We start from the raw sequence: 16,995 nt of genomic DNA on the forward strand, positions 1-16,995 counted from the left end.
ATTAGGGGTGTATTGGGATTAGGGTTAGGTTTTAGGTTAGGGTTGAGATTAGGATTAGGGTTGTGTTGGATTTAGGGTTTTGATTAGGGTTATGGTTAGGGTTGACATTAGGGTTGTTTTGGGGTAAGGGTTGTGATTATCGTTAGGGTTAGTGATTAGGATTATGGATTGGGTTGGGATTAGGGTTAGGGGTGTGTTGGGGTTAGGGTTGGAGCTAGAATTAGGGGGTTTCCACTGTTTAGTTACATCAGGGGGTCTCCAAACACGACAGCCAATTTTGCGCTCAAAAAGTCAAATGGTGCTCCCTCCCTTCTGAGCTCTGCCGTGCGCCCAAACAGTGGTTTACCCCCACATATGGGGCATCAGCATACTCGGGATAAATTGGACAACAACTTTTGGGGTCCAATTTCTCCTGTTACCCTTGTGAAAATAAAAACTTGGGGGCTACAAAATCTTTTTTGTGGAAAAAAAATATTTTTTTATTTTAACGACTCTGCATTCTAAACTTCTGTGAAGCACTTGGGCATTCAAAGTTCTCACCACACATCTAGATAAGTTCCATGGGGGGTCTAGTTTCCAAAATGGGGTCACTTGTGGGGGGTTTCCACTGTTTAGGCACATCAGGGGCTCTCCAAACGCGACATGGCGTCCAATCTCAATTCCAGACAATTCTACATTGAAAAAGTAAAACGGCACTCCTTCTCTTCCAAGCTCTGCAGTGCGCCCAAACAGTGGTTTACCCCCACATATTGGGTATCGACATACTCAGGAGAAATTGCACTACAACTTTTGTGGTCTAATTTCTCCTGTTACCCTTGTGAAAATAAAAATTGGGGGGCAAAAAGATCATTTTTGTAGAAAAAATGCGATTTTTTTATTTTCACGGCTCAACGTTATAAACTTCTGTGAAGCACATGGGGGTTCAAAGTGCTCACCACACATCTACATAAGTTCCTTAAGGGGTCTAGTTTCCAAAATCATGTCACTTGTGGGGGGTTTCCACTGTTTAGGCACATCAGGGGCTCTCCAAACGCGACATGGCGTCCGATCTCAATTCCAGACAATTCTACATTGAAAAAGTAAAACGGCACTCCTTCTCTTCCAAGCTCTGCGGTGCGCCCAAACAGTGGTTTACCCCCACATATTGGGTATCGACGTACTCAGGAGAAATTGCACTACAACTTTTGTGGTCTAATTTCTCCTGTTACCCTTGTGAAAATAAAAATTTGGGGGCAAAAAGATCATTTTTGTAGAAAAAATGCGATTTTTTATTTTCACGGCTCAACGTTATAAACTTCTGTGAAGCACATGGGGGTTCAAAGTGCTCACTACACATCTAGATAAGTTCCTTAAGGGGTCTAGTTTCCAAAATGGTGTCACTTGTGGGGGGTTTCCACTGTTTAGGCACATCAGGGGCTCTCCAAACGCGACATGGCGTCCAATCTCAATTCCTGCCAATTCTACATTGAAAAAGTAAAACGGCGCTCCTTCACTTCCAAGCTCTGCGGTGCGCCCAAACAGTGGTTTACCCCCACATATGGGGTATCAACGTATTCAGGAGAAATCGCACAACAACTTTTGTGGTCTAATTTCTCCTGTTACCCTTGTGAAAATAAGAATTTGTGGGCGAAAAGATCATTTTTGTGTAAACAAATGCCCAAGTGCTTCACAGAAGTTTAGAATGCAGAGTCGTGAAAAAAAAAAAATGGTTCTGAATTAAAATGTTTGCAAAAAAAAGTTAAATGTTCATTTTTTCCTTCCACATTGTTTCAGTTCCTGTGAAGCACGTAAAGGGTTAATAAACTTATTGAATGTGGTTTTGAGAACCTTGAGGGGTGTAGTTTTTAGAATGGTGTCACACTTGGTTATTTTCTATCATATAGACCCCTCAAAATGACTTCAAATGTGATGTGGTCCCTAAAAAAAATGGTGTTGTAAAAATGAGAAATTGCTGGTCAACTTTTAACCCTTATAACTCCCTAACAAAAAAAAAATTTTAATTCCAAAATTGTGCTGATGTAAAGTAGACATGTGGGAAATGTTATTTATTAACTATTTTTTATGACATATCTCTGTGATTTAATTGCATAAAAATACAAAGTTTGAAAATTGCTACATTTTAAATTTTTTTGCCATATTTTCGTTTTTTTCATAAATAATCGCAAGTAATATCGAAGAAATGTTACCACTAACATGAAGTACAATATGTCACGAAAAAACAATCTCAGAATCAGCGGGATCCGTTGAAGCGTTCCAGAGTTATAACCTCATAAAGTGACAGTGGTCAGAATTGCAAAAATTGGCTCGGTCATTAAGTACCAAATTGGCTCTGTCACTAAGGGGTTAAACATACTGTAGACAAAACAAACATCCTCACTCCAAAAAAAAAAGCTGAAAAAAGTGTGAAGAACACCACAAAACAAGCTGAAAAACAGGTGTTTTGAACGCAACATTTTTACTGCTAATGTTTTGGCTACTGAAAAAAATGCTGCATGTGAACATAGTCTTAGTCTGAAATGCTATGTCTATAATGGTGTTACATAGGACTGCAGGTGACATCTACTACATTATCTGTTCTCAGAGAGTTAGCACTGTTTTATCTGAAGAGTTAAAAAAAAAATTAAGAGGGGGTTGGGGGCAACTCTTTGTCTTGGGCCCCCAATCTTTTCTGACCCTAGCAACGCCCCTGCGTACAGCTAGTAGTGGCAGACCCGTTGGCCGATATAAGGCCCCTAAATATGGGGGCCACAGTGCAATGTTATCATTTGGGGCCCCCACTTTAAATTATTGCCTAGGGCCCCACTTTGTCTAAAACCGGCCATGCCAAGCTCATTATATATACATATATATATATATATATATATATATATATATATATATATATACATATATATATAGCACCAGACCAAGTTCACAACAAAAATACAGCAACAGAACCAAGCTCAAAACATAAGTACAGCACCATACTAAGTTCACAACATAACTACAGCATCAGAACAAACTTCAAAATAGAAATACAGCACCAAAACCATATTCATTATTTATACAGCACCAGGCTAAACTCACAATATAACTACAGCACCGGAGCTAAGCTCATAACATAAACACAGCACCAGAACCAAAACAACGTGAATACAGCAACAGATATCAAAATGAAAAAAAAATAATATTCAGGGGAGCAGTGGGAATAAAATACGAGGGTGAACTGGCCACTTTTGACATGGAGACAGGTCCTCTTTAATTAGGTAAATGTGATTTTTATTAGAATTTCTAGATAATTTATTGTGTTTTATTAGTTTTATGGGGTCGTCCATTCATACCTTTTTCTTTCTTACATTATGTAGTGTGTAACACTTTGTATCTGTGTCTATAACAATGTAGAAATAAAGATTTCAGCACAATTGTGTCATTGTTGCTCTTTAGGAAGCATTCACAATCACGTTCCTCATTCTGTCTAGGATATAAGTGCTTTCCTTTATGGGCCTCAGCCCAAGAATGTGATGAACACCTCCTTCTGTTTCTGGGGGAGGGACGCTAGGACTGATGTACAGCCTGCTGCTGCTAGCTTGGGTTGTGTTACAGTAAAGCTGCCTCTGTCCTGTTCTGATACTCATTTTGTTATAAGAAGACATGGGGGTATGGAGTTTTATTATGGGAGCTGTTATGTTGCTCCTGATCCTTGTCGCCATCTTTTTCCTTCTTTATTGTGGCTACATCTACTACATGCACATGAAGTATGACCACATCCCTGGTCCCCCTAGAGACAGGTAAGCAGTTAGGATCGAGTAAACATAAAAACATACTGCTGACAACAATAGCTTGTAGATTTGCACTGACAACATTTAGATTTCATAGGTGCAAATTTAGGCACATTCCCCTCTCCTATAGTTTAGCAATAGGGAATGCAGGGCCTACAGTCATGCTGGGACTCCATATCACAGATACATGGTTATTGTACTGGTGCATTATATACAATGCATGCCAATACTACCATCATCATCAGTGCCATAACTGGAGTCCGATAGTTCCTGTGCAAAGTTTGCATTTGGGCTCTCACATGCATGTTGATCAGATGTATGGCCCCTTGTAGCATTCTAAATTTTATAAAGACATATGTGTTGCCCCCCCCCATAATGCAATAATGTCCCCCATGCTGTATCAATGTCCCTCATCCTGGGCCCCTTGCTGGTATAATGTCCTTCAGCTGGGGCCCCTTCTGGTAATAATGTCCCTCATCCTGCACCCCTTCCAGTACTAATGTCCCCCATCCTGGGCCTCTTGCAGTAATAATGTACAGCATCCTGTGCCCCTTCCATTAAGAATGTTTCTCATTTTAGGCCCCTTCCAGTAATAATTTTCAACATCATGGGCCCCTTCCTGGTATAACATCCACCATCCCAAGCTAGCTATTGTAATAATATACCTGCCCCCTTGTTGGTATAACATCCCCCATCCTGGGCACCTTGCTGATATAATGCCCCCCCATCCTGGGCCCCTTCCCTGTACAATGACCCTTTCCTGGACCCCTTTCTGGTATAATGTCCTCATTCTAAGCCCCTTCCTTGTATAATGTCCCCCATCCTGTTATAACGTTCCCATCCAGTCCCCTCCGAGTAATAATATCCCCCATCCTGGTCTCGTTCTGCTATAATGCCCTCCTCCTTGGCCCATCCTGTAATAATGTTCTGCTGCTGTTCTCGAACACATTTTAAAAAAAAAGATTCTTCTCACCTTCATCCAGTTCTACGACGCCCGGCGTCCTCTTCTATAGCCGGCGCAGAAGCCTGCAGCCGACATGTGTTGCGCGATAGCAATTCTCAGATACTCGAACAAAAGCAATTGTGCACTCGCTGTCACATAATTAGTAATTAGCAGCTAAACTGCAAACAATTCGCATGCAATTTGCATTAAAGTCTATAGCAAGTATGTCGCATGCAACATATAACCAGCGACAGAAATTCAAACGCATTTGTAACTCTGAGTTGCAGTTGTGGAAGATCACAACAATGCAATCTTAAAGTCGCACGACATATATCTTCGAGTGGCCCCAGTCTTAACCGGCATCTCAGCTGCCTATCTCAATTATACACTAGCCAAACGCTCGGTTGTAGAAAGTCATGGGTCTGTAGGGATCTTCGCGGGTTAAGAAAATGCTAAGTTTATTCAAGATTTGCAGAACTTTCTTTATACAATTAATGATCATTAATGACATTAATGATCTCTCCTTCCGATATGTCTTAAAGGGACAATGTCACCTGAATTTGGAGGGAACAATCTTCAGCCATGGAGGCGGGGTTTTTGGGTGTTTGATTCACCCTTTCCTTACCTGCTGGCTGCATGCTGGCTGCAATATTGGATTGAAGTTCATTCTCTGTCCTCCGTAGTACACGCCTGCGCAAAATTGCCTTGCGCAGGCGTGTACTATGTACATAGAGGTCCGATAGTCGGGACCCTCACCGATCAGCTTTGAAGTGACCGTATGTACACATTAAACACCACACCTCTGTACACCTTCCATTCTCGTGTACTGCAGGTCAACTCCTATTGAAATGAACGTGATCTGAGCTGCAGGACAGCCACTCCCGAGTACATTTATTTTGTGTTTTTTTCTTCTGGACATTGTTATAATGCATACCTTGGTGAATAACAAGTCAGCTGAGTTTCTTCCGAGTTATTTAAAAAAAAAAAAAAAAAAGATGAATCCTCAATAAAACTTGTTCTGGTTATAGCAGCTCTAACGAGTTTCTGTATATGAGATTACTGTGTTACACAACACTCTTCACTTGCTCCATACATATAGTTATGTATTAAATAACACCATTAACCATGTGTCTTAGGACCATGGGTACAATTACATATGCCGATTTTCTGGCATTTTTGAAAAGATCATGTTAAATAACAGCACCAAAGTGATAAATAATTATGTCATGCAGATTTTATATATTTTTCAGTTTCCTCTTTGGACACTCACCCACAATAATTAAGCAGATGAGGAATAACCTGATCGTATATGACACCTTTCTGGAATGGTAAGTTATCAGATAATGACTTATGATAATTCATTACTAGCTGTTAGGAAATGTTCCTCTCTCCATTTCTACAAAGTGGGTGCGACTATAAGGAGTAAACGCCACTCCACAGTGCAATCTCACACTCAGCCGAGTGCTCCAGTGTTCTCTGTAAGAGCCGCCAAGCAAAATGATTGGTTGTTGAAATTCCAGTGTCCGGATCAGAGGCGTAGCTAGGGTTTTAGTTCAGGGGGGCGAAGCTTCTGAGTGAGCCCCTAACCAGATAACCTTGATTACAACTCGGTGACGCACCCTAATAGTGGAGGTGAATATAACAACCAACATGGATATTACCGCCATATGGTCAGTGGTAGATACCAGTCCTACAGAACATATAAGAGATCGCAGCAGTTACAGATAATGACTTACTGCTGTCGTTCTTTATGATGGAGTCGCCACTTTTCACGTCTTTTCCATCTGGCCCAGACCGACATGACAACTTCTTCTAGCCACGACTCTGCTACAGAGAATAAAACAAAGACACATTTCACTTCTCACATTCCAGCCCCATCACCATCTATTCCCAACCTGCACAAACTCCTCATCCTGCTGGTACCCCAATACTGAGCCGCTGCATCCATATGTGACCTTTCTGCACCTGATACCCCAATACTGAGCGGCTGCTGCCGTATGTGTCCCTATTACTGCCCTGCTATGTGGTTCTGTGTGCCCTCTAAATCCTAAAGCACCCCTCTATAATATAGCAATGCCAGATGCAAGTGCCCTAGAAAACAGTGCCCATATTTTGCCCCCTAGAAAGTAATATTGCCTTGTGTGCCCCTTTGATAGTCACAGTAACCTGAGTTCCCCTATAATAATAAGTGCCCACTTTATATTTAATAATGTCCCGAGTCTTCCCCCTGTAGAGCTTCCCTATACACAGTATGATGCTCTCTTATACACAGTATACTGACCCCTTAGTAGCCTCCAAACTGTTTGATGGCTCCAACACTGTAATCCCCACACTGCATGATACCCCTCTAGATAGCATCCATATAGTATAATGCACCAGATCGTCCTCAATGTAGTATAATGCAGCAAATAGTCCTCAATATAGTATAATGTACCAGATAGTCCTCAATATAGTATAATGCACTCCCCATAGACTTACTCTATATTGTATAATACACCCCCCATAGGCAGACTCTATAGCACAAGGCAGCATCCATAGGCAGACTCTGTAGTATAAGCCAGCACCCCATAGGCAGACCCTGTAGTATAAGGTAGCACCCCACAGGCAGACCCTGTAGTATAAAGCAGCACCCCTACAGGCAGACCCGGTAGCATAAGACAACACCCCTATAGGCAGACCCTGTAGTATAAGGTAGCACCCCTATAGGCATACGCTGTACTATAAGGCAGCACCCCCATAGGCAGACTCTAGTATAAGGCAGCACCCCATAGGCAGACCCTGTAGTATAAGGTAGCACCCCGCAGGCAGACCCTGTAGTATAAGGCAGACCCCCATAGGCAGACCCTGTAGTATAAGGCAGACCCCCCATTGGCTGACCCTGTAGTACTAGGCAGACCCCCATAGGCAGACCCTGTAGTATAAGGCAGACCCCCATAGGCAGACCCTGTAGTATAAGGCAGACCCCCCATTGGCTGACCCTGTAGTACTAGGCAGACCCCCATAGGCAGACCCTGTAGTATAAGGCAGACCCCCATAGGCAGACCCTGTAGTATTAGGCAGCACCCCATAGGCAGACCCTGTAGTATAAAGCAGCACCCCTATAGGCAGACCCTGTAGTGTAAGACATCACCCCTATATGCAGACCCTGTGGTATAAGGTAGCACCCCTATAGGCAGACCCTGTACTATAAGGCAGCACCCCCATAGGCAGACCCTGTAGTATAAGGCAGCACCCCCCATAGGCAGACCCTGTAGTATAAGGCAGACCCACCATAGGCAGACCCTGTAGTATAAGGCAGACCCCCATAGGCAGACCCTGTATTAAAAGGCAGACCCCCATAGGCAGACCCTGTAGTATTAGGCAGGCCCCCCATAGGCAGACCCTGTAGTATAAGGCAGACCCACCATAGACAGACCCTGTAGTATTAGGCAGACCTTGTAGTATTAGGCATACCCCCATAGGCAGACCCTGTAGTATAAGGCAGACCCCCCACAGGCAGACCCTATAGTATTAGGCAGACCCTCCATAGGCAGACCCTGTAGTATTAGGCAGACCCCCCATAGGCAGACTCTTTAGTATTAGGCAGAACCCCCCATAGGCAGACCCTGTAGTATTAGGCAGGCCCCCCATAGGCAGACCCTGTAGTATAAGGCAGACCCCCCATAGGCAGACCCTGTTATATTAGGCAGACCCTGTAGTATTAGGCATACTCCCATAGGCAGACCCTGTAATATAAGGCAGACCCCCCCACAGGCAGACCCTGTAGTATTAGGCAGACCCCTAATAGGCAGACCCTGTAGTATTAGGCAGACCCCTCCATATGCAGACCCTGTAGTATTAGGCAGATCCCCCCATAGGCAGATCCTGTAGTATAAGACAGTACCCCCTCATAGGCAAATTCTGTAGTATAAGGCAGCACCCCTTAAAAAGAAAAAATACTTACGGTACCTCTTCTTCCTGGTTCCTGCTCTGCTCTGAGCTCCCACTCGTCTCGGCGCCGGGCAGTGATTCATCAGGTCCGCTGTCAGCGTCGCCGACGTTAGACGCTGACAGGGGGATGATGGGGGAAAGAGCGCAGCACAGCGCTCCTTCCCTCATCATTGCGGTCAGCTGTATCTGCTAAATGCCGGTACAGCTGCCCTTGCATTGACAGGAGGGGGGCCCACTGCTCTGCCCCCCGGTAGCTACGCTACTGGTCCGGATCCTTCTCTTCCCCGACATCATTTATTGAGGGAGAGTTGGGAGGCCCCCATACAAATTAGATGGTAACGTGATTCATCTGAAATCAGCAAGTTCAGACAACCTCAACCTAATGTGATGGGGCTTTTATACTCAACGGAGACATTGGATAATTTAGAGATTCAAGATTTAAATGCTGATTTATTATTCTTTTTGTTTCTTTTTTAATAACATTTTTTATTTTAAACATTTTTGTTTCTACACCAAATTCAGTGTAGCTTTGTTATTATTATTATTATTATCATTATTATTATTATTATTATTATTGTTATTATTTTCACTCTAGTTCTTTCAGTCCATATTGTTTTTTGGGGGGTTTGTTCAACATTATTGGTGTGAATTTCAATATCCAGATATTTTCAGCTGATTCATCATCGGCATCTTTTGGAAATAGAGCAAAATTTGTATGCAATGGCACTTCAGTACCCTCCGTGAAGTATAAAATCTGTCTAATTAGATATTTTTGCACTGCTGAAGATTGATGCAGGGCATTGTAAAGCTTATTAAAAGATATATTGCAACATTTTATATTAACAAAGGCTCAAGAGAGCAAAAAAAAGAAAAAACTTTTTTTCACCTTACACCAAATTAATGAAACACTGTCTGTTAGTTTGAAGAACGTTGTGTAAAGTCTATCAGCAAAAACGGAAAACTTCATAAAAATGGGGCGTAAACGTTGTGCAGTACATTTGCAACAGCTGGAGAATCAGAAGTTGGAAGCCTTAGGCTACTTTCACACTAGCGTCGGCCCGACGTACCGACGGATATTGTGATTGATGTAGCACAACGGGGGCAGCGGATGCAGTTTTACAACGCATCCGCTGCCCATTGCGATGAGCGGGGAGGAGGGGGCGGAGTTCCGGCCGCGCATGCGCGGTCGGAAATGGCGGACTCGACGCACAAAAAAAGTTACATGTAACTTTTTTTTGTGCCGACGGTGCGCCAAAACACGACGCATCCGTCGCACGACGGATGCGACGTGTGGCCATACGTCGCAATGCGTCGGTAATACAAGTGTATGGAGGAAAAGCGCATCCTGCAGGCACATTTGCAGGATGCGTTTTTCCACCAAAACGACACATTGCGACGTCCGTCACACGATGCTAGTGTGAAAGTAGCCTTAGGCAGATAATAGGACTGATATAACAGTATAGTACAAAAAAGGACAAACCTAAAAAAAGTGGTAAAACTGTAATAAACACGAAAAGAAGCTTCAATACTTGGGACATAGGAGTGCACACAAATCTAATTGTTTTGTATGCAGATCTTGTAATGTCCTGGTAAGAATGGACTGTTATTGTTATGCACTATAGCTTTTTGGTTGGGATTGAAGGATTATCCGTTTCCTTCCTGGATCAGTCCATGGGAAGGATACATCAGTAATACCTCTGCACAGATTTTTTTTTACTAATTGCAAAGTTAAGTAACATTCGAAATGGTCTTTATTAAAAATGTTCTATTTTTTGCTGTTGCAGAGAGTCTTTAAGCCCTTTACCTTGCTTACCACTTTCTGAAAATCCTAAAAATCCATGAGGGCTCTTGCTCCTGGTTACATTCAGTGTTAGAGATAGCAGGACAGGAGTTGTATATTGATCACCACAACATGCACAGTGGAGAAAGCATCTACGGTCTCAGGGAGGGTAGCGGTGCCTCAGGTTATAGAAAAGGAGGGAAGTCCATGAAGAATATATTGCAGGATAGAAGCTGTGATGGCTCATTTACCTTATACCACTATCACAGTGCCTGAGAAGTCAGAACTACCCCAATGAGTCGATTTCCAGGAAAGCTTCATACTAAAGGCGTTGTATTGTGTCTACCGTTTCCTCTTAGGGTTGGTTAACTCACACTTTTCTGTAATGCATTAAATATCATTTTTCTTGTAGGGTTGAGAGGTACGGTCCAGTAATACGTTTTAATGGATTACACAATGTAAAGGTCCTTGTTGTCAGCCCAGAAGGAGTTAAGGCAAGTACCCAAACATGTCTATGTAGTCAGATAAGTCACATATCACTCAGCTTCTGTGCCGCTTATTGAGGTGTCTGAGATGTCAATGTGTTTGGCCAAGCGAACTATGTCCCCAAGTCTATCATATCTTCCTCCCTACACTGTTTATCCACAGCTAATATTCCATGTGCCAATGTATCTCAGCCAATAGAACTGAATATAGTTTTCTTGCTTCTACCTATATGACTGGCAGGGCCTGATAGTCATCACATGTTATTTTTACATAACGTTTTTATGACCATAGAAAACTAAAAAGAAATAGCGCTACATAGGGTACCATCTTAGGAACACAAAATGGTGAAGCTAGTAAGTAAACTCTCACCAGATACAGTTATGCTGGGAGCATAACATCCAAGTGTGCTGTGAATACAAATATTTGTAGTATTGAGCGTCAGCCAGTCCTCTCCTCGACTGATCTTCTGAATTGGGGTTTGTGATCAATTTAGTGATAACAGAAAAACACTGAGCGTGTCCTATGGTTTATATTAGAGTGAAAGCAAAAACAACACGTTTCGGGGATGAACTGTCCTCTTCATCAGGTATATCAAATGAATCTTTTATCATGTTTTGTTAGGTATATGTGGCACCCCAGGGTCCTGTTCGTCACAGTGACATTGCTTTCCTCACAGGGAGAGTGATATTACGCTTGGAGGCAAGGAAGGATAACTTTCAACAGGTAAACACAAACAAGCAACATGTTCACACTCTAGGCCACAAGGGGAAGCTTTTGATCCTATTCCTAGGTGACTCCCCTATATATATTGTGCTTTGGAGGGAAAGTTAGTCAGATAGTGCCGGGGAGCAGACTGGAGCAGTCTGAGGCAGGAAGAACATATGAGGGGCCGTGCAGCCACGAGTAAGTGCTGCAGCTCCTGGACAGAGATAATACTGAAAGCAGGACAGATTGCAGCGAGCTTGTAGGAGAGCGAGGCACAGGAGAGTGATATCAGGGGAGACCAGCTGCGAATGGGCTGCCTCCCTCTGAGGTGCAGATAACCGGTAGTCAGAAACCGAGGTTGTAAGGGACTCTACGACTTACAGCAGAGACCGTCAGGACAGCTGAACTGTAAGTTATCTGTCCGCCTCAACACCCAGGAGGCACAGTGAGGCATAGAGCCCGGGGCATGATAGAGTCCCTGTAAAAAGGCTCGAGTCACCTGCCATACGGGTTTATGTCCTATCCTATATGGGGGACAGAGAAGAACAGTGAGAACCTTATTAGAAGCCTAAGGCAGTAAGGGACTACAACACCACCACGCTAGAGGAAGGCTTTTAACTCCACCTGGATAAGGGAACTTCCAACTTGCCTCAAAGCCAGCCGGACCCTGCCTGTCCTGTGATCTGGTACCCTGGACTGTGGCTGCCTGAAGTCTTCAGTAAATCAGGTAAAGAGACTGCAAACCTGTGTCCTCATTCTTTACTGCGCCATTCACCACATCCATCTACACACCGGGATCCCTGGGGATATACTTCACCTGTGGGAAGTTATACCATCTAGCTGCCATAACATCACCCCAGAGGACCCCTTAAAGCAGCATCGGTCCCTACTGACCAAATACCACAGGTGGTGTCACGAACATAAACTTTATTCAATTTCCTTTTTACATGGGTGCTCAGGGCCATGGACCGGGTCTCCACCACCGTGACATCCCCCTGTAAACACCGGATCCGGTACCGGGTACCCCACGGCCCTGGCTGGCAACAAATATATCTTTTCAATCTTTTATCGCATTTCAGGGAGAGACCGTCCCTTTAGTCAGGTATATCTTACCAATCTTTTAAAGTATTTTTGGATCAAATCATTCTCTTCGTCAGGTAATCAAACCAATTTTTTAACGTGTTTCAGGAATGGAATGTTTTCATCATTGAGTTTATCTAACCAATCTTTTATTTCGCTTTGGGAACGGACCATCCCCTTTGTCAGCTATATTTTACCAATCTTTTAAAGCAATTTTGAGAACAAAACCTTCCCATTCGTCTAGTAAGCAAACCAATTTTTGAACGTGTTTCAGAGAGCGTCCACTTCGTCAGGTGTATCACACCAATCTTTCAACATGTTTCAGGTAATGTTATATGACCTTATCTTTTAACGCGTTTCGGAGACAGCAACATCATTCATAGTGTTCTAGGAGCAATTTACATCTTTTTGAAAATCTTTCTTTGATGAGTTCAATAGGTACCGGAAATGATGCCAAAGCTTGGATGTTCTTGCTGAATTTGCAGATACAAACGAGCCCCTAGTAAAGTTCCTAATCATGGCAAGAGGTTTCCAAACAGGATATAAATAATTACATCTCTTATTAATATATCGATACATAACTCTGTTAGAAGTAGATGCATTATTTTTGCCGATACCCGAATAAAAAACCATAGCACACAGCTCAGTTTCCAAACTCCTTTGTGATTATAGGCTTTTCCACTGAACTTCTCAAGTTTTTCTCCTATCACTACAAAATTATGTTTTTGTCACGTTAGTGGCTTTGTCGGGATGTCTATCAGAAGTCCTGAAATACGGAATTCAGATGGAAACCTGATGGAGTCATTCTCTACAAAGAGGCAGGCAACATCCCTTTGTACTCCTTTAATTATTTAACCGGCACTCTTTCCACCAGTGACATTGGAGCAAGGCAGAGTTCAAAGAAGCGACCTAACACGCTGTTATCTGTTTGCACTTTGTACTCCGTCTGGCCTCCATTCCAGCAGTGGCCAAATTACAGTATATTTCGATAACACCAGGCCAGACTCTATCTGCCGTAATGTAGTTCGTGGCATCGTTGGGGTTGCATACAGAACAGTATTCAGATGGAAGCTTCAACGGAGCCACTAATATGGGGTAAAAGTGTAGTGTGAACAAAACCAAAATCACACAGCGGATTAATATTCATATTTTGATCACATCATACATTCATAGTTATTTTTTTTTTGTTATATAGGAATTCTTGATGTCACCAAAATACACCAAAGATCCTTTCTATAAACAAATTGAAAATTTGTTTGGAACAAGGTAACAATGGCTTACAAATTTTATAGAACATTTCCTCTTTTGCCACTTTACTTCAGTGCATCTAAACTAAAAAAGTGAAACAACTTTGAAAATACAGGCAGCCATATACTGTATACTGTACTCTGTCCCCAATTACCACGAAGGATTAATAATCAGTTTCTGAAGACCTGGGAAAATAATTATGGCAAATCAGTCCCTTTAATTTAGGACACAGTAACTGTCGAGTCAATGAGATGGTGTCCAGTACAGATTATGATTCCCATAATAACATGATATCCCCATTCATATATCCTGAGAACCTGGCACTGCAAATCTGTCTTAAATTGAGCAGAGTTGTACATGGCCAACCTCCGCTCTATAATAATAATTTGTATTTATATAGCGCCAACATATTCCGCAGCACTTTACAATAAGCGGGGACATATACAGACAATAAATTCAATACAAGTTAAGACAATTTAAACAGTGACATTAGGGGTGAGGTCCCTGCTCGCAAGCTTACAATCTACAAGGAAATGGGGGGACACAATAGGTGAAAAGTGCTTGTTATTTCAGGTCTGGCAATTATATTCATTGTTTATGGAACAGCTGTACAAAACAGAGTACTGTGCTCTGCTCTCTCCGGCAATCCCATAAACAATGAATGGAGAAGAGGTAAAATCATCATTGTTGACGTGTGTTAAAAGGATTCTGTCAGCGGGTTTTTGCTCTGTAATTTGAGACAAAACTCGAGAAAAAAAAACAAAACAAATTGAGCATACTACAGTAAGTAAATCAGTAAATGGTAATAGTACATATAATACTATATTGAATAAATAAAAAAGCATTAACGCCATCCCCCGTGACAAGGTGTACCCATCCGTCCGGACAGTCCTAACCTGTCTCTAGTATTAAAACCTTACCTTGTGTCAGTTGACCTCAAAGTGAATAAGGGCTGAGCAGGTTGGGGCCAGACCCATCCAAGAGAAGCTATATAGATGGATTACATAGTGGTTGGACTCCCGACAGTCAGTCACCCTCTACGCTATCAGTAGGGGATAGCTTATCACCTTGATACATCCCCTAAGTGTTCGGTCCATAAAACTCCTTGTCTTTATATTCTGTATAAAAACAAAACTGATAATTGTCTAATGCATATTTTACATTTTTTATAATTTTTTAACCCCTTTACAGATTTATGGGAACGGGTTTAGTGACTGATCGAGATTACGAGCACTGGCACAAACAGAGGAGAATTATGGACCCAGCATTCAGCAGAACGTAAGAACTTATTTTTTATACCTGATGGTATCATTTACATGGCCGCTTCTCCATAGGTGTTTAGATGCCAATCTAATATGAGGGTACCCTGGCTTCCCTGAAAATATGCTGTTAAAGGTGAGCGAACCTGCACTGCCCAAGTAGACAGCACGAGCAGCTCACTGATTGTCTGCAGTCCTTTCAATGTGACCTCAGCGCTGCCAACAATACCGTGTGCTGAGGCGGAGACTCAGTGCTGGACCCAAGAAGGATGAGTAAAGAAAAAATAGTTTTTTTCTAAAAGCGACAAACCGCCTTTTACTTTACTTTATATCTTTTAATATAATAACACTAAAATATTTAGCACTGCTTTGGGTTTTCCGTTAACCTCTTAACGATCAGGGGTATTTCAGCTTTTGAATTCCTGTTTTTTTCTCCCCTTCTTCCCAGAATCATAACTTTTTTATTTTCCGTCAATATGGCCATGTGAAGGCTTCTTTTTTGCGGGACAAGTTGTACTTTTGAACGACATCATTGTTTTAACTTATCCTGTAAGGGAAAATGGGAAAAAAAATTCCAAATGTGGTGAAATTCTAAAAAAAAAGAGCAATTCCACAGTTGTTTTTTGTTTTGTTTTTACCATGCTCACTAAAATGCTAAAACTGACCTGCAATTATGATTCTCCAGGTCATTACGAGTTCACAGACACCAAATACTGTATGTGTAGGTTCTTTTTTATTTAAGTGGTGACTACATTTCCAAAATTTGTTTGAAAAAAAAGGTGCCATTTTCCAAGAACTGTTGCGTTTCCATTTTTCGTGATCTGGGGCTGGTTGATGGCGTGCCAAGCTGATATGTTATTGATACCAGTTTGGTATAGAGACGATCTTTTGATCGCTCGTTATTGCATTTTATTGCATTGTAGCGGCGACTAAAAAAAGTAATTCTGGCGTTTTTAATTTTTTTCTCGTTATGCCGTTTAGCAATCGGGTTAATTATTTTTATATTGATAGTTTGGGCGATTCTGAATGTGACGATACCAAATATGTGTATATTTGATTTTTTTATTGTTTTATTTTAAATGGGGCAACAGCGGGCTGATTTGAACTTTTAATATATATATTTTTTTTAAACTTTTTTTACTTTTTGCAAGCTTCAGTAGTCTCCATGGGAGACTAGAAGCTGCAGTACTTTGATTGCTTCTGCTACGCACAGGCGATGACCAGATATCCTGTGTGTAGCAGAAATGCTCACTTGCTATGAGCACTGACCACGGGGCAGCGCTCATAGCAATCTGGCAATGACAATCATAGAGGTCTGCTGGAGACCTCTGTTTGTCATGCCAGCCCATCGGAGGCCAGCGATCATGTGACGGGTCAACAATGGGAGGGATTAACGAAGCTCCTTCGATAAGCGCAAGTTAAATGCCGCTGTCAGAAATTGATAGATAACAGCCACGGGTGGATTGTGTTTCCACTTGCGGCTGTTGTGGGCACATGTCAGCTGTATTGATCAGGTGTCATGTGCCCATAAATGTGCGGGCTCCAGCACAGCACAGAGTTCGATGTGGGTGTACTATTACGCCCAACGTCGGAAAGGGGTTAAACACTCAAATATCCAGCGGTCTTTCGTTTTTGCGCTTTTGTTTCTTTCCTCACCTTCTTCCAAGAGCCAACATTTTTTTTTTTGCTTATATCCCATTGACATAGCCATATGAACATATGAATGCTTCTTTTTTTCAGGATGCGTTGTAGTTTTATATTTTACTATTTTACTATATAATGTGCAGAAAAATGGAAAAAAAATTC

General features: G+C 42.1%; 1 protein-coding gene across 4 annotated transcripts in view; it reads left to right on the plus strand.

The window, feature by feature from the left end:
- LOC138645846 (cholesterol 24-hydroxylase-like) overlaps window positions 1-16,995 on the plus strand; it is a 66,652-nt gene that overhangs the window by 24,223 nt on the left and 25,434 nt on the right. For 2 of the 4 annotated variants that reach the window (XM_069735367.1, XM_069735371.1), the window contains exons 2-6: window positions 5,952-6,029; window positions 10,824-10,905; window positions 11,519-11,620; window positions 13,878-13,948; window positions 15,122-15,208. In XM_069735367.1, the coding sequence (XP_069591468.1) occupies window positions 5,989-6,029; window positions 10,824-10,905; window positions 11,519-11,620; window positions 13,878-13,948; window positions 15,122-15,208 (383 nt within the window). In that variant the 5' untranslated portion in view covers window positions 5,952-5,988. Of the gene's footprint in view, window positions 1-3,541; window positions 3,768-5,951; window positions 6,030-10,823; window positions 10,906-11,518; window positions 11,621-13,877; window positions 13,949-15,121; window positions 15,209-16,995 lie in introns of those variants that run through there. The other 2 variants (XM_069735358.1, XM_069735361.1) reach the window with 2 other exon arrangements.

Source organism: Ranitomeya imitator, chromosome 1 (genome assembly GCF_032444005.1).
Source record: "Ranitomeya imitator isolate aRanImi1 chromosome 1, aRanImi1.pri, whole genome shotgun sequence".
In the NCBI taxonomy this organism is placed as follows: Eukaryota; Metazoa; Chordata; class Amphibia; order Anura; family Dendrobatidae; genus Ranitomeya; species Ranitomeya imitator.